Source organism: Narcine bancroftii, chromosome 3, assembly GCF_036971445.1.
Source record: "Narcine bancroftii isolate sNarBan1 chromosome 3, sNarBan1.hap1, whole genome shotgun sequence".
Lineage (NCBI taxonomy): Eukaryota > Metazoa > Chordata > Chondrichthyes > Torpediniformes > Narcinidae > Narcine > Narcine bancroftii.
In genome coordinates, this window is record NC_091471.1 from 368727404 (window position 1) to 368750668 (window position 23265).

At 38.4% G+C, this 23265-nt stretch overlaps 1 protein-coding gene across 2 annotated transcripts in view; it reads left to right on the forward strand.

Moving 5' to 3' along the window:
* Positions 1-23265, forward strand: part of stx8 (syntaxin 8) — a 154117-nt gene that overhangs the window by 89728 nt on the left and 41124 nt on the right. Inside the window, exon 7 of one of the 2 annotated variants that reach the window (XM_069930260.1) lies at positions 22814-22915. The exons of the other annotated variant lie outside the window; for it this stretch is intronic. Within the exon in view, the coding sequence (XP_069786361.1) occupies positions 22814-22915 (102 nt within the window). The remainder of the gene's footprint in view (positions 1-22813; positions 22916-23265) is intronic. 2 annotated transcript variants of the gene reach the window in all.

Here is a 23265-nt window from a genome sequence, read left to right on the forward strand (position 1 = left end):
TCTCGGCTAATGAATGTGTTTCATCTTTTAAAAGTTGGAGAAGGTTAAATGTTTGGTGACATCATTGCTGAAATATTCTGATGGAAGAAAAGTGTATGCTAGGCAGGAAGAAAAGAAAACCAAGATCTCTGTCAAAGTCCCTTGCTTCCCTCAGTAACTTGGTCTAGATTTCATCAGGCCCTGGGAACATTTACATTAATGGTTTGCAAGACACCCAATGCCACCACCGTCTTAATATCAATGTGCCTTTGAAAATCATCTCACCTCTCCCTAATCTCACCATCATCCATCTCCTTCTCCTTGGTGAATATTGATGCAAAATACTCATTAAGTACCTTACCCACTTTTCTGGCTCCACACGTAAATTTCCTTCCTTTGTCATTGAGTGGATATATTTTTTCCCTCTTATACCTAATATAGGTATAAAATGCCTTGGTGTCTCCTTTACCCTACTTGCTGAGGACATTTTGCGTCCCTTTTTATCCATTCTAATTTCCTATTTTTTTCTCCTGCTTCTTTATATTTCTGAAAGCCCTTGTCTGATTTCAATTTCATAAACCTTGCATATGCTTCATTTGTCTTTTTGATTAAACTTACAATATCTCATGTCATTCAAGGTCCCTGAACTTTGCCATTCTTTTGTTGCCATAGGAACATGCTAGTCCTGAGATCCATCCAACTGGCCCATTTTGATGTGCATTCACAGTCAAACGGTTGTTCCCAATCTACTTTCTCCAATTCCTACTGAATACTGTCATAATTAGCCTTCCCCCAATTTAACATTTTCACCCAAAGACCAATCTTATCCATAACTTTCAGAAAACTTTTAGAGCTGCTCATTCACTGAAAATCCAATCACTTTGCTAGACTGATTTTTTTTTCCCCCACTACAAAGTTTAGTTCAACTCCATCCCTAGTTATCTACATCTTGTTTCAAGAACCCTTTTTGGATGCTCTGAACAAATTTTGCCTCATCTCAAGCCCAGAGACAAATGAACATTAAAATCCCTGTTGTCTTTCCATGATATGCCTGCATACCTCTTCCTCTAGTTTCCATTGACTGTTGGGAGGCCTACAGTACATTCCCATCACAGTGATTCCATCTTCCTTATTCCTGAGTTCTCCCCGTATGGCCTAATTTGATGAACACTCTGAGAGGACCTATTGGAGTGCAGCCATAGCATTCTCTCTAATCAGTAATACAATTCCCCCTATTACACCGCTGTCAAATCTGAAACATCTATCCCCGGGATGATGAGCTGCCAGTTCTGCTCTTCTATCAACTAACTTCCTGTAATGGCTACAACCTTGTGGTTCTATAAACTAATCCAAGCTCTAATCTCATCTGCTTTACCTATAATGCCCTTTTAGATTGTCATTCCTGTCCTGTTCATTATTCTGGCCCTGTCTGTTTTTCCCATTCGAATTACTTAACTTCAAATGTTTTCCTCAATCACTCCACCTTTCACCTACTGCTCTGGTTCCCATTCCCTTGTCATATGTTCCCAAAATCATACAACTATAGCAAAATTGACTGGAATCTTAGTTCAAATATAACTAACAGGTTTGTAATTTTTACTTACTTTTCCCTGCATTTTCCTTGATGGTGGTAAATTTTCCTTGGCTTAGTTTTGTGGGCATCAGTTATGCACCATTACATTTGATACTAAAAGAAGGGTTAATTTCAGTTCCCTGTCCTTAACTAGTGTCCAAATAATCTTGGCTAATTTCCATCACAACCAAACACTACTCAGTCAAATTTTGATAAATCTATTCTCTTAACCGATTCAGTACAGACCGGTGATCACAGATTTTTGAATTGTTTTTTCAAATTATAAAAGTTTTAATTTATGTTGAGGTGTTTGAGGGAGACAAATCATTTTGTTTCATTAATATTTCAGATATCCTTGAAAATTCTCACTTTTTGAAAATCATGCATATCACCTCTGAAATTCCTGTCTGCCGCATTCTGAGGTTGAGTGTTCCAAAAAAAATGAAAAGTATTGTTTGCTGCACGGTAGACCATTTAGTCACTTTTTTTGGAGGGGAGCCACTGCTATAACATTGAAAAGATTGCACAGACCCAGTGTATCGCTGCAGTAAAATCTCGAAGTTATTTATTCTCATTGTTGTCTGAAAGTTACATTTTGAGAGTGAAGCATTCTTTGATGTGCATGTGTTTATTTTGTGTGACATTTGCTAACACAAAATAATTTTTCAATGCCTTCAAACTCCCGCCTTCAGATTTGAACTTGAAAGATCATCAGGTCACCTCCACTCTGAAGCGGTGTGTTTTAGTAGCTTGTTTGTTCTGGTTGTAGTACAGAGCCCTGCCGGCTTCTCTGTTTCAATGTGTCCCAAAAGTGTTATCAAATCTACCCAATTTTATTTATTGTACTTGAGGGGTTGGAATTCATTCATCATCGGCTTGCCAGGAGATTTAAAGTATTTTTTTAAGAATTATTAAGAGCATTATTTGTGACAGCACAAAGTAGAAAAAGAAATTAATGAAATCATTCTTTCATCCAAGTAGTTTATAACTCTTTGGTTTTGCTGATTTAATTCGTTATTGTGCTCTTTTAATTATTGGTTTTGATTTTTAGAAATATATCTTTTTTTAAGTCAGTGTGCCTTTTGTCTTCTGTTTCTTTACACAATTTGTCGCCTTGCTGTGTAAGAATTATTCCAAATGATTGACTGACGGAGAAGTACAACACATCAATAAAACAATATTTATGCACATAACTAGTTTTTTCAGAACAAAACATAATATATGAATGTAATATTAATTTATACTTACAATTCTAAAGGAAAAATGAAGTTTTAAAGCGTTGGTGTGGTCATTGAAATTCAGGATACATCGTTGAGTGGTTGAAGGTAGTTGAGCCCATACATATTGAGTTTATGCTATTAATTATTCAGTTGGGGAGGAGCTCTAAAAAGACTAAATAAGTTGAAAAACATTTTGGTTCCTCCTGCAATTAATCATTCCTGAGCTGCCAGTTTCTGCAAAGTGATGGTTTTCTGTGTCAATAACAATGAGTTAATGCAAATAGTTGCTCTTGCGCCAAATGTTTGTTCAAACTGTTATGCATGGATGCAATTGAGACTGATATTTTTACCACTATCTTCCTGAAGTAATTCTCTTCATCTCATCTGCTAATTGGATCTTCCATGCCATGAAAATAATGAAATTATGGACAAAATTGATTAATCGAACATAACTTTGTAAGCAGTCCTTGCCCTGCAAGGAACATGGGCAGTTAAATGGCAAGTATCACTCACATAGGTGCACCAGAAGGGCCTGTGTCCATGCTATACCTCTAAATTATTTTGATTAAATTAAACGGACTCCAACCAGCTATCCTTGACATTCAAAGATAATATTTTCCCACCATCTAAATCTTGTGGATGGCCATTAACCAGACACTCCACTGGTCCAGCCACATAAATTCCACGGCTACTGAGATAAGGTCAGAGGCTGGATATCTTGTAACAAGTGACTCATCTTCTGACGTCTCAAGGTCTTCCCGCCATCGACAAGGTTCAGGGGCCTGATGTAATACTCTTCATTTGCCGCAGTATTGTCTTGAAAGTATCCCGAATTGGAAATGTATCTCTGGTCCTTCATCGTCACAGGGTTTAAATCCTGGAGCCTCCTTGTCCATCACCAAAAGGGCTGCAATGGTTCAAGAAAATATAATGCAAAGTTAAAATATTGACAGAAAGGTGACAGGGCAAATGCACCTTCTTTTGATATCTTGCTAACTTGTATTTATTTCAACACTTCCTGCTCAAAGACACAATGACTGTTGCCTTGCTAATAAAAGCCAAATCCTAAATAATATTTTTTTTCAATAAACCTGCTGTTGACTCAATTGGTTGATCCCTAAAGGCGCCTGAAATTTCTCCCTTATATTTCTTTTTCTCATCTCTAATTATAAATATATGATCAGGTGATCTATTGAACATCATTTCATTTACTTGCAATTCAGTGGCTCAAAAAGAAAAATCTCAGAGATAGTTTGATATTTAGTGCTACTGTATAAGTGACTTCAGTCTTTGATCCATTTTAAGTCTCTGGTTACAACACTGAATGGCATGTGTATTTTAAATGAAAAGAGCACTGGATGAAATTTGTGACTTCATCCAAAATATTCATGTAATTTGTATTTGTTGGTTGTGAACAATTTAATTTTCTCCTAGATCATTAGGCACATTTCTGAACTATGTAATGCTATCTCAACATTTATTCTCAGAAGTTCCTTAATTATTTGTAATGCTGAGTAAATTTTAAATCCTTAATTCAGCATTTTCTGCACCCTGTAATCTCTACCGCTGCTGCATTGTTTTCTGGAGCTGATTCCTTGTAATATATGCCAGCACTTTTCAAAAGATGCTCAGATAACTATTGAGATTTATTATTTTTTTAATAAGCTGCAGGAGGGTAAAATGCAATGCTAGAAATCAAAGTTGAAAATGTTGCAGAAAAGTGAATGTAATACATGCCTAACAGGGCAAGGAACTCTGATACCTTGAAAGCTTATATTTATTTCACATCCATTTTCCTTTTGTACTTTCTGTCTGTTCTTGCTGGACCAGATAACCTTCTTCTGTGGGTTTACAAGTCATTTGTTTTCCAGCTACAGTGTTATTAATCTTGAGCTGAGAGGAGTGCAAGAGCAGTGTGGTGAGCGTTGGTACGAATCAGTGATAGGTTGAGTTGCACCGACCTGTGTGTCAGTAGGCTCTGATTCACATTCTTTCGAAACTTGGAAATGGAATTCTTTTCAATCGTTGATTAAAAATCCTTGAACGGTAAAGTGGAATCTATGCAAATCCTAATGGGATTTTAAAGTTCTGCAGCATGGATCAAATTTGTGTATTACTCAAAGAGCATCTCTAACAACTAGTAAAACCTGTCTAAATTGACACTGTAAATAAAAGTTCAGTTGTTAAAGTGAGAGAGCCTCCTTATTCAATATTTATTAATTTTATTGCAATGGCAGTTATGTGATCCTCTAAGTGTTGGGGTGGATAACGCTTGCAATGTTAGTAATAAATGGGTTTTTTTCCCAAACAGAAAGGGTCCTACAGAAGTACAAATGCATTTTGTAGTGAAATTCCATATTCCAGTATCAACTGTTGAACAAATGTTAAATCTCATTTATTATAGTGAAAGACGCTGATCTCAGATCCTTGGAGAGATTAAATGTCTGCTTCTAAATATGACCTTACATATTATGATTAGATATCAGCATACTTGACACCTTCACTATAAATTGGATTTGAATTTTATTTGAAAGAAAAAATAGCAATTAGCATTAAAATGGACAGGAGTGTAAACCATTTGACTCCATCCAGCTTTGATAGAATGGCAGTGTGTGAAATTGAAGAATTGTTTCTTTTGTGCACTTTTGTGTTCATGTCCCATCACAATTTGCTTGATTGAGACTTGTCCATAATTGCTGCACTGCTTTCATGAACAAACACACACAGATGCTGTGGGTTACTTATTTTGCCTTTGCTTTGCTATCTGGCTTGTGTATTTATTTGTCCTCGTATCAACTATATTAAATGGTTGCTGGATCCAGCCATTTGTCAATTGATATTAAGAACTACCTTTTCCATTTTGCTTGCACTGTGTTTCATTTAAAGGATAGGAGTTTTACCCATACTTATTCAGCAGACTTTCTGGCACCCTTTCAGACTTCTCACATTCTGTACTTCTTTCTTTATCTTCAAAATGTATTAGTGTCAAATGAAAACAAAAAATAGTGAATGCAAAAATGAGCGATCTTACCAACCTGTTTTTGCATTAATTTCAATGAATTGTGTTCAGTCTCTATTTCCATTTTGAATTTGACTTTCATCCATGTTGCAAATACCTTTGTCACATAATCTTGATTTTGTTCTTTTCACGGAGTAAAGCAAGCCTATGTTTTCGGAATGCTTGATTACGGTCAGTTATAAGAACATAAATATGGAGCAGGAGTCGGCCATCCGGCCCGTCGAGCCTGTTCCACCATTCAATGAGATCATGGCTGATCTGATGATGGGCTCATCTCCACTGACCTGCTTTTGTCTCTTAATTCCCCTACTATGTAAAAATCTATCCGACCCTGTCTTAAATATATTTACTGAGGTCCCGTCCACTGCTTGAATGGGCAGCAAATTCCACAGATTCACCACCCTCTGGGAAAAGCAGTTCCTCCTCATCTCAATCCAAAATTTACTGCCCTGTACCTTGAGGCTATGCCCCTAGTTCTGGACTTCTCTACCAATGGAAGTAACTTGCCTACCTCAATCTTAACTATGCCTTTCATAATTTTGTTTCTGTAAGATCCCCTCTCATTCTTCTAAATTCCAGAAAGTTACCTCTGTTTTTAGTCAATGTTATTCATATTATGTCTTTAATGACAAAAGTTTCTGGTTATAGAAAATAACTTTAATTTAGATTGGAAGGACATTAGCAGTAAAATTTGACAAGTGAATGCCTGAAGTGACCAAAATGATTCTTTTCTACAGTGTAACTCAAAGATTGCCAATAAAATACACTTGTTTGGACAAATTCCAATAATGTGGAACAACTTGTATCTTAAAAACATTCAAATAATGAGCATGGTGGCAGAAAGTAAGGAAGATGAGCAAGTAGTTAGATTTTGAATGAGAAAAGTCATAGCAAAATGGAAAGATTTGAGAATGAGCCAAAACAAGGCTTGGAATCACAAGATCACAATATAGGAACAGATATTGGCCCATCGAGTCTACTCATGAGCTGATCCATCCTCCCACTCAGCCCCACTCCCCGGCTTTCTCTCCACAATCCTTAATGCCCTGACTATTAAAATACCTGTTAATCTCTTCTTTGCATACGCCCAACGACTTCACTTCCACAGCCGCCTGTGGCAACCAGTTCCACAGAGTCATGACTATCTCACAAAAGAAATGTTTCCGTGTCTCTGATTTTAAGTTGACATCTTTTTATCCTAAAGTTGTGCCCTCTTGTCCTAGAAGCAACCTTGCCACATCCATTTTGTCCAGGCCTTTCAGCATGCAAAAGTCTCTGAGGACCCCCCCCAATCCTTCAGTTCTCCAACGAGTATGTCTAAGAGCCAATTACCATTCCTCATATGCTAACCCTTTCTTTTCCTGGAAGGAGGTTAAAAAATTAAAGTAAATTCAGAAGAGCAGAGGCTTTTTCGTGGAATGTGAGGCTGAATGATGGGTTTAGAAAGAGCAGGTGATGCCAAAATTCTGCCTTCATTACTATAGTTCCTTGCAAACCCATTCCCAAACTTCAGGATTTAGGCCTTCGTGGCCCCACCCCTCCACTCCCCCGCAACTGGATCGTGGCTTCCTGACTAACAGACTGCAATCAATGAAGATGGGTAATAATATCTCCTCCACAATCACACTCAACTCTAGCGCTCCTCGAGGATGTGTAATCAATTCACTAGCATACACCCAGGACTCTACAGCTAAATACTGTTCTAACATCATCTTCACATTTACGTGCAACTCAACAGTAATAGGCCGGATATTAAATAAAAATGAGTTAGAACACAGGTAAGAAATTAATAATCTCAGTGGTATAACGCTTTGATAATGACAAGGGAGATAAGCACCGACTTCAGGAAAGGGAGCAGAGTTCCCACTCCTGTCCACATTAATGGGACTGAAGTTTAAAGAGTAGATAGTTTGAAATCTTCAGGAATAAGCATCTCCAATAACCTGACCTGAGACAAATGTAACAATCAAGAAAGTATACTAACTCCTCTACATTCACAGAAGACCAAGGAAGCTTGGCTTATCCCCCTGTCCCTCAACAGTTCGATGGGTGCACCATCAGAAGCATATTACTGGATGCATCACAGCATGTATGGGAGTTGTTCACTCAAGTTCAGAAGAAATTACAGAACTAATGAATGCAGCTCAGAATATAATGCAAACTCCCCTCCATGGACACCATCCACAACTCTCATTTCCTAGGAAAGGCAGCCAACATACTGAAAGACTCATCACACCCTAGAAATACTCACTTTTTCCTCTCCCTTTGGGGGAAGAGTGAGAAAGCATTAACAGGTGCAGACAGTTCATTCCAGGCAACCATTGGGTTGCAGTGGTCTACTGCTACCTGAATTTGGTGTTAACTGATTTTTCTTTTCATTCCAATCCCATACTTTGTAGATTGTGTTCAGTATGTGGTTATCATAATGTTTGGGAAAAGACATTTTTTTCTTCATCTTCCCCTGTGCTCCACAATTTTAAATTTGTAATCAACATGTTCACATGTAATTAAAGTGGACATTCAGATTTTATTCAAGGTTATTTGTGTACATTTTGGTTTGACCATGTAGAAATTATAGCTCCATAGTTTCCCCATTTCAGGGCACAATAAGTGTTTGTGAATACTTGGATATATTTAATTGCTTCATGGTACAGGTATAAATGAGCTGGGCTTGCTTCCTTTTTTTTTAACTTTATTTAAAATTTTATGACATGAATAAAAATAAAAATTACATTTAAAGAAATAATAAAAAATAAGATAATAAAACTTAGAATACTACATCATTAGACTACACAAATTAACCCCCCCAATAATTATAACACAACATTAATCGTTTAATTTAAAATTAGTCCAACCCTCCCCCCAAAATAAAGAGTGAAGAATTAATTAACAATGTTGTAAATAAAATAGAAAAAACCCCACTTACAAAAAAAAGGATAAAACTTAACAACAAAAAAAATTACTAACAACAAAAAAAATATCAATACTAAAATAATACCCTTAAACATATATTTAAATCAAACATAATACATGTATTTAACAAATGAAATCCACTTTAAAACTAAGTTCAAATGTTAAAATCATATATCAACCACATATCTGTTATACAAAAAATCATAATTAATAATACATAAATACAGAATTTCCATTAATACCAAGTTTCCTTTATAATTCATCGAGAGAACAAAAACATCCCTTAGAAAAACAATCAGATAAACTTTTTATTCCCTTCCCCTCCCCTATATAAAAAAAGAAAAGAAAAAAAAGTTCAAACTCTTATGAAATTCTCCATATTCTTCATTTATAACATCTTCAAAATTTTCTATCAAAATTAACTTAATTTTATTAAACTCTTCTCCCTCAGTGTATTTGTATTTTCTTCTTTTCCTTCTTATCACCTTTCCCCTCATCTTCCTCTTCATCTAATTCAACATCCTCAATTTTTGACTTATTATTTTCTGTGACATTATCCTCTTAAAAAAGAGAGAAAAAAGATTAAAAAAAAGGAAAGAAAAAAAAACCTCCTAATTCCCTCTCAATTACAATCAGAAAACAAAAAGAGTTTTAAAAAAATTATTTATTTTAAAAAAATAATAATAAAAACAAACCTTCACTTCTTAACCCAAAAATTAAAAAGAAAAAAAAACAGGTCGGAGGTCACAACTACCTCCTCCTGTTTAAACCGCCCAAAGTGGTAACTCCCCCAAAATATTGGGTGTGAGATAACTCACAGGTAGCTGATGACTTCTGGAAACTAGTGCCCACCCAGTTCTCTCTCCCAACTCCCATTTCATTAAACTATCATCATTATTTAAACTATTTAAACTCTTCTCAAAAAAAAAGATAAAAAATTTATTTTTTTAAAATCAACGTTACCACTTCGGTCACCATTGCTTCCATTTCTTTTAAAAATCTGGATCCCACCTTACATCTCTACTCTCTTAAGAGACCTTAAAGGACTACATCGTTCCTAAAACTGCATGATTGGTAGAAACTGAGCAAAGTCCATAACCTCTTTAGGATTGTCAAAGAACTTTGGCTGATTTCCATTCTGAAAAATCTTCAGTACCGCAGAATACCTGAATGTTGCCTTATGTCTTTTTTTCGTTCCTTATCTGTTAAATGAGTTTCTTTGCCATTGCGACCACCGTTTCTTCCATTTCTTCCAGAAATCAGATTCCCTTCTTGCAGCTCTGCCCTCTTTGGAGACCGTGGAGGACTACGTCGTTCCTGGAATTGTGTAATTGGTAAAGACTGAGCAAAATCCATAGTTTCTTTAGGATTATCAAAGAACTTTGGTTGATATCCATCCTGAAAAATCTTCAGTACCGCAGGGTATCTAAATGTTGCCTTATATCCTTTTTTCCACAATAATTCTTTCACAGAATTAAATTCACGTCATTGAAACATAATTTCCTGACTCAAATCCGGATAGAAGAAAACACGATTACTCTGAACCATCAAAGGAGATCTGTTTTGCTGTGCATTTCTAATAGCCATACGTAAAATAGTCTCTCTATCACAGTAATTTAAACAGCGAACCAGAACAGGTCTTGGATTCTGTCCTGAAAAAGGTCTCCTTCTCAAAGCTCTATGAGCCCGTTCCAATATTAAACCTTCAGGAAACTTATCTTGTCCCAACACTTTTGGAATCCATTCAGTGAAAAATTTTCTTGGATCTGGCCCTTCTATGCCTTCTGGCAAGCCGACAATTTTCACATTATTCCGTCTGGATTGGTTCTCCAAATAATCAACCTTTTTTGCTAAATTTTTATTCTGAATCTGTAGCGTTTCAATTGTTTTATTCACATCTTGCAATTGATCTTGTACATCAGATAATCCTTGATCACACATCTCAAGTCTTTCAATAGTTTCAACTTTAAAAGCTCCATAATCAGCCTTCTGTTGAGTATTGACATCCACCAATGCATTAATCTTAGAAGTAAGATTATTCATAGAATCACCTAAATGCATCATTGAAGAAAATATCTTATGTTCAAGACTCTTGAAAAGTATATCAACATAAGTAGATCCAGACATGGTGGGATCCTGCTGTTCTTGTGGAATCAGAGGACCTTCTATCCCTTCTTTTAATTTAGTAGCTTTTCTTGCAGTTTGACTCTGTGTAAGAGCCCCTGCCACAGACCCCCCAGAAGTGTCAGGAGGCTGATGATCAGGGTTATCTTTGATCCAAACCTCCTTTAAAAGCTTCGTTACATCAGTATCTGGAATAGCTGTTATAACTGGTGGTGTAGCAGTCAAATAACAACTCTTTAACTCTCCAACTGGTGGCGCCCCAGCTAATTCAGCAGTCAAAATCTCAGTAACAGCACTCACAGTAGACGTTGTTTGAAATACTGGCACCCGACCAGCCCTTTGTTCTAAAGGCAGCTGAAAACGACCTTCAGAAAGACTTATGGATTCAGAGCGGAATTTCAATGCCAAATTCTTCACTTCTTTTCCTGGATCCATTTCACGCTGAGTCATGGCTTTTTGTAAACAAGCAGGCTCAGATAATTTCAGAAAATATAATTTTTTAACAATCTGTTGATGTTTCCTTTTACTTTTTTTTAACAAATGTACCATTAGGTGTTAATTCAACACCTCATACTATTTATAAACTTTTTTAAAAAGTTTTAACGGGCACTTAAAGACAAAACAATGTTAGAGTCAGGAGAGGACTGGAAGGCACGTCTGATCCTTACGCCATCTTGCCACACCCCCAGCTGGGCTTGCTTCCAAGCTTTTGATCACCTTTGGAGTCTGTATTTGCCATTTTTCAACATGAGGATCAGAGTTGTGCCAATGAAAGTCAAAGAAGCCATCGTGAGGCTGAAAAATGAGAATAAAACAGTAAGAGACATCACCCAAACCTTAGGATTGTGAAAATTATCTGTTTAGAACTTCTTTCAGAAGAGAAGGTGAGCACAGTAATCACAAAGGGATTGGTAGGCCAAGGCAGACCTGATTTTTTTTTTTAAATATGTTTCTGTCAGATCTCCTTTCATTTTTCTGAATTCTAGAGTAGAATCCCAGGCATTTCAATCTCAGCTCATAGAGTAACACCTTCATCTCTGCAATCAACATGATTAGCCTCATCTGCACCACCTCCAAAGCTAATATATCCTTTCTCATGCAAGGAGACCAGAACTGCACACGGTTCTCTTGGTGTGGCCTCGCCAGTACCCTGTATTATGTCTGTTATGACAATAAGCACAACATGCCAGAATTAAATGCCCAAAAAAAGTTAACCAATGTTAAGATGTTGAAATCAAACTGGTTATAACTTTAACAAACAAACAATGGAGGAACTCAGCAGTCCAAAAAACATCCATGGGAAGAAAAGGTTAGTCAACAAGGGTCAGGCCTTTGACAAGGTGCCATACATAAGGCTGCTAAACAAGATGAGAGCCCATGGAATTACAGGAAAGATACCAACGTGACTAGAGCATTGACTGGTTGGCAGGAAACAGAAGGAGTAACGGGATCCTATTCTGCAGTGGAGTTCCACAGGAGTTAGTGTTGGGGCTGCTTCTCTTTACATTGTATATAAATGATTTGGATTATGGAATAGATGGCTTTGTGTCTAAATTTTCAGATGATGCCAAAATAGGTAGTGGGGAGGTGGTGCTGAGGATACTGAAAGGCTGCAGAGCAACAGATAGATTGGGAGAACGGGGAAAGAGATGGCAGATGAAATACAAAGTTGGAAAGTGGACGGTCGTGCATTTTGGTCGAAGAATAGACGAGCTGACTATGATTTAGATGGGGAGAAAATTCAAAATTGAGGTGCAAGGAGACTTGGGAATCCTCGTGCGGGATACCCTTAAAGTTGACCTTCAGGTTGAGTTGGTGGTGAAGAAGGCAAATGCAATGTTGGTATTCATTTTTGGAGGAATAGCACAGGATGTTATTTTGAGACTCTTTCAAGCACTGGTGAGACCTCACTTTGAAAACCATGTACACTTTTGAGTGCCGTATTTGAGAAAAGATGTGCTGGCATTTGAGAGAGTTCAGAGAAGATTTATTCGAATGATACCAGAAATGAAAGGGTTAGCACATGAGGAATGATTGTCGGCTCTTGGACTGTACTCATCGGAGTATAGAAAGATTGGGGGGGGTCTCACTGAGACATTTTGAATACTGAGAGGCCCGGACAGAGTAGATGTGGCAAGGATGTTTCCCATGTTCAGGAATTCAAAAACACAACTTCAGGATAAAAGGGTCTCCATTTAAAACAGAGATGCAGAAAATTTTCTTTAATCAGCGGGTCATGACTCTGGGGAACTTGTTGCCACAGGCAGCTGTGGTAGTGAGGTCACTGGGTGTATTTAATGCAGAGATTGGCAGGTATTTGATTACTTATGGGTTTTAGGTGTGGGCCCTTCATTGAGACTAAAGAGAATATATGAAGGGGGAAATATACGAGAGGGACCAAGAGGTGATAGGGTATGGGACAGAAGATGTGAGAGATGGAGAGACGAGTCAAGGGAGAGACCAATAGGAAGGAGGGGTGGGAAAGAAAAATTGAGAGTGAGAAAAAAGTGGTGCAAGAGTGGGGGGAAAAAGAGAAATGGACAGCCTTAAACCTAATGCCATGAAGTTGATTTTTCCAACTTTAATTAACTCCCACCTCCCTCTGATTCTACTGTTTCTATCTCTTCTTTACCTTTGTTCCTCTCTCTTACTTTCCTCCCCACCACCCCCTTCCTCATGGTCTCTCCCTCTATTTCTCTCTCCACCTCCTGCACCATCTCTCTTAAACCCTATCACTTCTTTGCCCCTCCACCAGGTTATTTTCCCCTTGACATACGTCATTTCACCCCCTTCTCTTGAGTCATGACGAAGGGTCCTGACCTGAAATATGACTGACCATTTCTCCCCATGGATGCTGTCTGACCTCCTGCGTTCTTTCAGCATTTCTTTATTTGCTCAAGTTTCCAGTGTCTGCAGTACAGGGGGACTTTGTATTACACAGTTAATACATTCCGTAAAAGTTCAGTGTTATCGAAACCCCCATTGTTCAAAACATTATTCCAATTTAATGTAATACGTTGCAATCCTATAATTATTTAACGATAGAAGAAGTGGTCAATCACTTTTAGTTCAGTCAGAAAGCTTGTAGCTGCTTCACTATCAGCACTTGGCAGAACCGCCAGTAATTCGAACATTATGGAGCCTCGTGCATTTTTTAAAGTTGTAAAACCAACCATGACTTGCTTAAAAAAATTTCTCCTTCATTTCTGTTTTCATCTTTTTCTTTTACTGTCCAATAGAGGCTTGTTGCTTTAGCTTGAATTGTCATTTGACTTCAAGGAATTATTTTCTGATGGCAAACTTCAATCCAGATCATTAAAAGGCGTTTTCCATTGCAGAACTTCTATGTCTACCAATCATTTTAGTCATGCAAGATGCTGTTGCCATTCCATGTTCTTGAATTTTATTTTTATTTTTGATTAGAATTCCAACAGACGATTCATTCATGCCTTTGTCTTGTACTATTTTTGGCAAATGATCTTCATGCTGCTTAATAATTTCCAGTTTCTTTTCCAATGTTACCCATTTACATTGATTACACACATCACCTTCACCGCAGCTACTTTTCCAGTTTGTAAGGGTGCACTTTTATCTTTCTTTCTTTGGCTTGGCTTCGCGGACGAAGATTTATGGAGGGGTAATGTCCACGTCAGCTTCAGGCTCGTTTGCGGCTGACAAGTCCGATGCGGGACAGGCAGACACGGTTGCAGCGGTTGCAGGAGAAAATTGGTGGGTTGGGGTTGGGTGTTGGGTTTTTCCTCTTTTGTCAGTGAGGTGGGCTCTGCGGTCATCTTCAAAGGAAGTTGCTACCCGCCGAACTGTGAAGCGCCAAGATGCACGGTTGGAGGCGAGATCAGCCCACTGGCGGGGGCCAATGGGGCAGGCACCAAGAGCTTTCTTTAGGCAGTCCTTGTACCTCTTCTTTGGTGCACCTCTGTCTCGGTGGCCAGTGGAGAGCTCGCCATAGAACACGATCTTGGGAAGGCGATGGTCCTCCATTCTGGAGAAATGACCTACCCAGCGCAGTTGGATCTTCAGCAGCGTGGATTCGATGCTGTCGGCCTCTGCCATCTCGAGTACTTCGAAGTTGGAGATGAAGTCGCTTCAATGAATGTTGAGGATGTTGCACTTTTATACAACACCATTAAAATATTACAGAGCAGCCACGGCCATCCCGCTCAGAGTCTAGACTCTAGTTGATACTAAAACAAGTTAAGCAATAATGAAGTTGAATGAGCTCAGCCAAGCACTGAACATTGTTTCTGACACATTAAATTATTGCACCACTATTGGTAACACAATATGAATAAAATGTAATCATTTTTGGTTATCACTATATTAAAATTATACACCGCGTTATTATCAAAACCCATGCTGTTCAAAACCATGTGATACAAGGTATCTCTGTATTTGTTTCTCTCAATCAGCTTCTCAAATTGGAGAAGCTTGTTTGTAATGAATCTTCAAGATTTTGTCTAAGTGACTTTGCTTATTTTTGTTTGAGCATTTGTTCTTTTATAACTGTGTCTTCTTACAAATTGCATGTGATGGCTGTTCCAGAAAGGTTTTTCTCTAATAATGCGGAGACTCAACAACCTATTGTTCTGTGTTTGTTGTTGTCAAGGAAGCTTATGGAGGAAGTGCTTTTGTGCAAGCACAAAGCACAGGAGTGATTCAAGAGAACATTTAATGGAACTGTCAGAATATTTAAATAAGCCTTCATGTGTGTGACTGCCCAAAATTATCTCCAGTATTTTGGATCAATATACTAAAAAGAAATCATGCATAATTTCTCTTTCTTGATATTTTCTATGAAACCAGGAGAGAGAATTGAAGGGAATGCAAAAAATCATGTTTTAATCAATACATAAATGTGTTGGAGAAATGTTTTAATCAAGCTTTCTTTGAGCATCTTGATGGCTGATCATAATGTGCAATTACTAATCGTTAACCCAAGTAACATTTCTGTCTTTGAATTAGTGCAAATGGAGATTTCGTGACAATAAACTCTTTTGGATTAATTCCAAGCAATATCGTGGAAATTGGAAGGAGGAAAACGTGAACTCTTACAATTGTCAGTGTTCCTTGGCCAGAAATAATTCTTTGGTGGCCCTATGCCGAGTAGTATATTGTGGGAACAATGAGGAAGCATGTCCCCACCTAGTGTTTAAGAATGCACAGTTAGACCAGCCTCATGCCAAGTTTTTTCCCTTTTACACACCTGAGCTAGAATCTTCATTTATAGGCATTGTAAGTAATGCATGTAAAAAAAAAGAGCCAATTGCTTTCCTGCTTCACAAATCATAATTGCCTGTTGAAAATAAATGTAATTGCACATTTTTAAATGGCTTGTTTTTTATCTGATTTGAGTAATAAGTTCTTCAAGAACACGTTTGGAGCATATGATTGTATTTGTAATGTAAGCACAGTCATACATGCATGCCATATACCCACAAGTGAGTTCAAGTGCAGATGCTCTTGTCAAATGGCTCCCTTTCACTTCCCATCCTGTCCTCTGCCCCCAGCGTCCTTTTGAGCCATGCATATCAGGAGCTGGGCTCCAAACCATCTTCCTTTAATTCACTGAAGGGATGAGCCTTCAAGATGACGTCTGCAAAATGATGGTCACTAGTCTCGGGTGACCTCTTTGCCAAACACCTACGCTCTGTCTGGGGTCGAAGCGAGAACTTCAACCATTTTGGTTCTCTTCACCATCCGCACATGAATGTATTTGTCGCTGGCCTCATCCATCGCCAAGGTAAGGCCAGACATAAACTTGAGGAACAAAACCTTATAATTCTCCTGAACACTTAAACCTAAAGGCATGGACATCAATATTTCTAATTTTGGTTAACCCCACCTCTATCTGGTTCCAATCTTTCTATCTCTTTACTTACTCCCACTCTTTACTCTAATTTTCCCTCCCCCTCCCAGTGAGCTTTCCTTCTACCTATTGCTCCACTTCTTTCACGTTCTGACTAATACCTTATCATCTCACCCTTGTCTAGCTTCCTAGCCTCTCCCTTCTGCATTGATAAACTTGATACCTGAAACATTGACTGACCATTTCTACCCATAGCCGCTGCCTGACCCACAGAGTTCCTCGATCGCCTCATTGTTTGCTCAATTGCAGCATTGGCCATTTTTGTATTTCTTTGATAGTTAGCAATCTACCTGCATAGTGTGGCACCACCCTTTGACACTGCAGGTCCATGACAAACCCTGGAAGACATGGACCACTTTCAATATCTTGGGTATCTTGCAGACCATTTGTCAATGAAGGTGGATGATGATGAAATTCACCATTGCCTTTTGGACACTAGCACAGCTTTTATGGTCATCTGAAGAAAAAAATCATCAAACCTAGCCCTGAATTCATGTCCACAGGGCAGGTATGATCCTTGCCCTACTGGACTCATCTGAGACATGGACTACAATGTCAGGCACCTTGAATCACTGGACAGATACTATCAACATTGTTACCACAATGGAGCAGACAAGGGCACCATCCTCCAAGACAGATGTACAGTAATTCATTCTTCTCCTGCACAGAGCACGGAATAATCTTCCCCCCACTCTACTCACACAGCCAGACCCAATTAAATTTAAGACCGCTCTTCCTCAAAAATCTCCTCCTTAAGCACTCCCTCCCCCACGTCAAATTTAAATTCCATACGGAATATCTTGGAGGACCAAGAACCACAATATCTTCATAGGACGTGAATTAAGGTTGGCCTCTTCTTCCAGGTCAAAACTAAAGTCTCGATTACTCTCTACTCCAGTGGATAGGCCAAGTTGTTTACATCCTTGACACCAGATTATTTCATCATCATCCTCCTCCATTGACACAGAATTTACCAACAAAGGGCTCAGGCCCAAAACATTGATTGCCTTTTACTCCATGGATGCAATGTTACCTGCTGAGTCTCTCCAGCACTTTTGTGAATTACAATAGACTTAGCATCTGAGAATTTACTTGTTTACCTCCATCATAGCAGGTGAATGGAGGAAGAAACAAAAAACCATCAAGAATGTTCTCAGAATTTAATTGGAGAGATGTCTCCTGGGAATCCATGGCTCATAACCACTGAAAATAGAGAATATTTGGATTGGAATCAAGAATCTCATTTACATTGTCAAGAGTGCACAGGAATCCAATTTTTTTTTCCAAAAAATATACATTATTCACAATAAATTATATACAATGCAAGAGAAAAAAAAACTTTTAAGATTTTACATTCATAGTTTCAGTTATATCGAGACAGTTATTTACAAAACCTGTACAAAACTTTTACGTAGTGTCAGTCATCTCATATCAAGTAAGTTATTTACAATACATGAAAAATTGTCCATAAACGTTTTACATAGTGTCTGTCATCTCATCAATGTACGCTTCATGTTTAACATTGTTGCCTTAATTCTCGATTACCACCACTGTGGCACCTTGTGGCTTCTCTCTCCCCTCTGTTGGTTGGTTGACGGGCTTCCCCTCAATGTCAGCCCCTCAGTGCCTATTAATAAATAGGAGGTCTCTCAACTGTGCTCCTTCCTCACAGTGTCCTCACATTGGCGGCACCAAGCCTCAGCGCGTCCCTCATCACGTACTCCTGCAGCCTGGAATGTGCCAGTCGGCAACAATCCTGGACTGACATCTCAGTGTGCTGAAAGACCAACAGGTTTCAGGCTGACCAGAGGGTATTCATCACCGAGTTGATGGTCTTCCAGCAGTTCTGGATGTCGGACTCAGTGTGTTCTTGGGAATAGTCTGTAAATCAAGGAGTCCTCTGTCACGCTGCTGTTGGGGAAGAAAGATGACAAAGCCCCCTGCATGCTTCTCCACACACTCTTTGCGAATCTACATTCGGCAAAGAGGTGGGTAGACGGTCTCAACTCTGCCACAGCTGTCCCAAGAACAACGTGTGTGGAGGGTGATGTTCCGGTTATACAAGAAAGATCTCACTGGGAGGACCCCTCTCACCGCCAGCCAGGCCAGGTCCTGGTGCTTGTTTGAGAGCCCTGGTGATGTGGCATTCAGCCAGATAACCTGGACGGTCTGGTCGGGGAGCCGTCCCTCTGGAACGATCTCTCAGTTTCTTCATGTCATTCCATGCTGACCACTGCCTATGGCCTTGTGGGTGAAGGTGTTGTCCTGGAAAAAAACTTTTCCACGAAGGATAGATAGTGCAGCAAAGTCCAGCTAATTGGGATGTTGCATGCCAATGGGGCCAGGCCTATCCTTCGCAACACCTGGGACAGGTAGAACCTCAACATGTACTGGCACTTGGTGCCCTCATACTTGGGTTCCAGCTTGATGGAGCTACGCATGAGGTGGTCTTCAGGTAAGTGACATATTGGGTACACCCTTACCCCCATTTTCTGGCGATGTACATGGCGCTCATTCGAACCCTATCCATTTTGGAATGCCAAACAAATCTGAAAACACACAGGAATCTAATGTGAAGAATGGAAGATGAACAGCGATTACCCACCTATAGCAGAGACCCACACTGGGCCCATCATTCATGAGAAAGCACAAATCAATTCTGGAGCCTATTCCCGAGGGACTGCCTATGAAGGAAAGGAAGATTGCCTGGACCTCTCTGTTTCACTAGATGGCACATCGTTCAACCTCAAAAAAGATATTTTTACCTCCAGTTGTGTTTTTTGGAGAAATACAATTTGTTTAATCTGCATTCTGTTGCATTCAGGGAAAGAATGATTTAGGCTTAATAGCAGAGCAGTGGTTGAAAAATGCCAGTGATTAATTTCTGTGAATTTCTTTAATGTTTTTTATAGAAGGTTTGGTTGCTCTTGGCAAATGAAATAAGCTGTTTCTCAAGCGTGCTTTTTATCCTTTGTCCTTGACAATGAAAAGAACCTGAATTTTGATGGGAGTATTTAGCACATTTTTTTCTGATGCAAACATGAGATGACTGGTCCTTCCACTGGCCGAGCTATTGTGCAGTTTCCTGTGCATCCAAGCACACAAGAGTGATGGGGCCTCACAAGTTGTCATTAAACCTCCAGTGCAGTTGAAAGCTGAGTTGATAGTCAGAAGTTGGAGATAGAGCTGCAAAATATCTGTTTTTCTTAAGTTTTACTTTTTGAAATTTGTTCAGAGAGACATTTGCAAAAATGTGTAACAGTGGACTGAAAAATCGGAATATTGGCAAACTAAATACTAAGAATGTATCAAATGTGTTCTAAAAGGTGATGAATCTTTATTAGAAAATATTTGAATTTTGATCAGTATCCATACCGAAAATTGCATGTGGCCCAACTGTTTATCCTTGAGCAGAAAAATAAATCATAGTTTCACATATTTGTTGATTCAGAAGGTTAGAAGATGGTACTGATCCTGCATTTTACCTTTTGCATTTTACAGTCTGTCGGGTTGTTTTCTCAGTAACTCTTTTGTAAAACCTTCAGGCAAACTGCTGAAAACCTTGGTTGTTTCCCTTTAGTTAGCTGGAGTTTTTCCAGAGCTGTAGAAAAATACAGGATATTATAAGAACTGAATCTATATCCGGTCAACTGAAGGCACTTTCATTAAACTCTGCATTTTTTGGTCTGTTTGGTATATTTTTGAATCAATATGCAAAACCTTGACATAAAATTTGGGGTCATTCATGAGTCAATATTTCAAGGCTTTTTTTTCTTGGCAGAAAACATGCTTAGACTGCCCTACATGTCTGAAACTGGTACAGAGAGGAATTTGTAATGATCAAGACTAATATATAGTTCAGTTTCGTACTTGTACGGAACTCTGCATGGGCTGCATTTTGCATATGCAGTAAATTCTGATCATAGGGTTGAGATCTTTGGGGAGAAAAATCCTGAGACTGAACTTGTTTGTTCAAGATATTAAAGTGGTGTATTTAGATTTTGTTCAGGCTATTCAATGGACATTTGAATCACAGTTTAGCACAGCATTAGAATTTTCCTCGCAAAGTCTCAACAAAGCCATACCACAGAGACGGCTAAACAATATTATTAGATTAATCAAGTGCATTTGTGAAACACTTCAAACAAAACCTTATTTTGTTTGTTTCTTGATTTGTTTCTACGTGTGTATTGGAGATGTGGAGGCAATGTTTTCGATGAAGAACAAATTAAAGATGTAAACAGAATGTGGTTTTTGTGACTGTGGTGACTGGCAGATTTTGTTTGTGGGGTTAAGCATAGGGAATGGAAATAAATGTTTTTTTCCCTACTGGAGCCCAGGAACAAATGTTTTCAGGAAAAAAACCTGCTTTTGTTTACACAAACCATCTTACAGTTCTCTGACAGTTAGAGATGGTAATCTATGCTTGTAATATGCACTTGGAAATAATGTCAGTATTATAATATTGCAAAAGCAGGGGCAGTCAGTGAAAAAGACATTTCTTAGTGCAAGATAATTGGTAATACAATATCAGAACCAGTGACCTTGCAAACCTTTACCTATTATTAATCTTGGTCAGTAAAGGGATCTTTAAACTAAATTAGAGATATAGCACTGCAACAGGCCAATTCAGCCCCATGAGTCCATGCCGCCCAAATTACACCCCATTAACCAACGCCCCACTGCATATTTGAGGGGAGGGAGGAACCCGGAGCCCCTGGAGAAAACCCAAGTAGACACAGGGAAAGCATACAAACTCCTAACAGACAGCGCCAGTCTGGTCTCGATTGCTGGCGCTGTAAAGGCATTGCACTAACTGCTACGCCAACCATATGATGTGTGATGAATCATCAATAGATTTAGAATTTGAACAATTCCAGACTAAAAGAAAAGCTCTCATAATATTCACACTCGTGATGTAAGAATTTCATACAACTTTTATTTGGGATTTTGTTTTCCTGACAATTTCATTATTGGATAAAATTTGAAGTTTTTGCATCTAAATATGTTTTTTAAAAAATTCGACAGCAATCAATTTAAAACAAATGTCTATCCCTAGGAACTTGTCCACATTTCATTGTGGAATTTTCTTGTCAGTCTGCTCCCTGGGGGTAAAAGAATCCATAAATGGCTTAAAGAAATAGCTTGCATCAAACAGCTGGTTAGTCTGAAAGTTCAGCTCACTGGTTGTTTGCAGATAGGTTTAGTTCACCAAGGAGTGATTTGTGATGAGATATTTTCATGACCTTCCTGAATCATTTAAAAGATGTTGACACCCGCTGTCTGTCTTCAAATACTTTGTGAAACAAGTATCCAAAAGGCACTGATTTCAAAGAAAATAGTGCACATGGGGAATGCAGAGCCTTTTACTTCAGGTGACAATCATTGGAAGGAATTTTACCTTCAACATTTGTGCAGAGATTCTTAAAATGGTTTTCAAATGATGAGAAGACTGGACATTTGCAAGTACAGTGAATTTTATTCCACATAAATTTTTCATACCTCAATGATCAAGTAATTTGATATCCAAATAATACTCGTGCTTAAATTATGGATATTCGGCTGGTTGTACGTGCACCATTACGCTTGTTTTGAATTGTTTTCTTCACCACAAATTTCAGAAACACCCACTTAAGAATTTTGCTATTCATGTTAATTCATAAATAAATAAAACTCTTGGAATTTAACACAACTCGAAAGAAGCTCGTCTCTTTTAAAATGCAGTTAATCCCCAGCAATTGTAGTCTCTGTTACACCAGCATGGATAGAATTGGAGGAACCACCTCCTCATAATTTTGTAAACTAATCCTTTTAGCTCGTATCTTAATTTGGAAGTAAAAGTGTGAGCTGACTACTTTGTAATGAGCATGAATAAGACAAAATCGATCAATGCTAATCTTAATGAAACCCCATGTTCTTCTTGGTATTCCTTTGGTCATGTATGGATATTTTAGCAGAGCATTGCTGTTTTACTCTTTCACTTAAAAGCACCAATGGGACAGTATTGCATTTCACAGTTTTTGTCCTAATCATATTTCATTCTTAATCGATCTGTCGTAACAGCAACTTGAAAACCAACATCTTTTTTTCTTTTCATGCAGAAATCATTGATGATCTGACACATTTAGTGGATAAAACAGACTCCAGAATACAGAATGAAACACGACGTGTCAAATTAGTTGATAAGAAGTCAACTTCTTGTGGTATGTCGATATGTTTAATATGGATCCCTCAATCCACCAGGTGGCATTATATTGTCTTTTACCAGTTTTCCCTTGAACCTGGGCTACTTAACCTTTTCCCCACTTGTCTATCAGAAGTAGTATTTAAGAGTTCAATGTATTTGTGAATATACTGTTGTTTGGAGTCTTTTGTACGAAAGAAGAAACAGCCTTAGCTTTATGATGTAATTTGCATATGCAGCTGTTCAAACACGAAGCGAGGATTCATTGACAGTAATTCTCACCTCCTTGCCCCCTCTGTAAGGGTTCGGCAGCTGTTGCCAGCACGCAGGCCAATGACTTGCACCCAGGCAGTGTAACTTCCCAGGAAC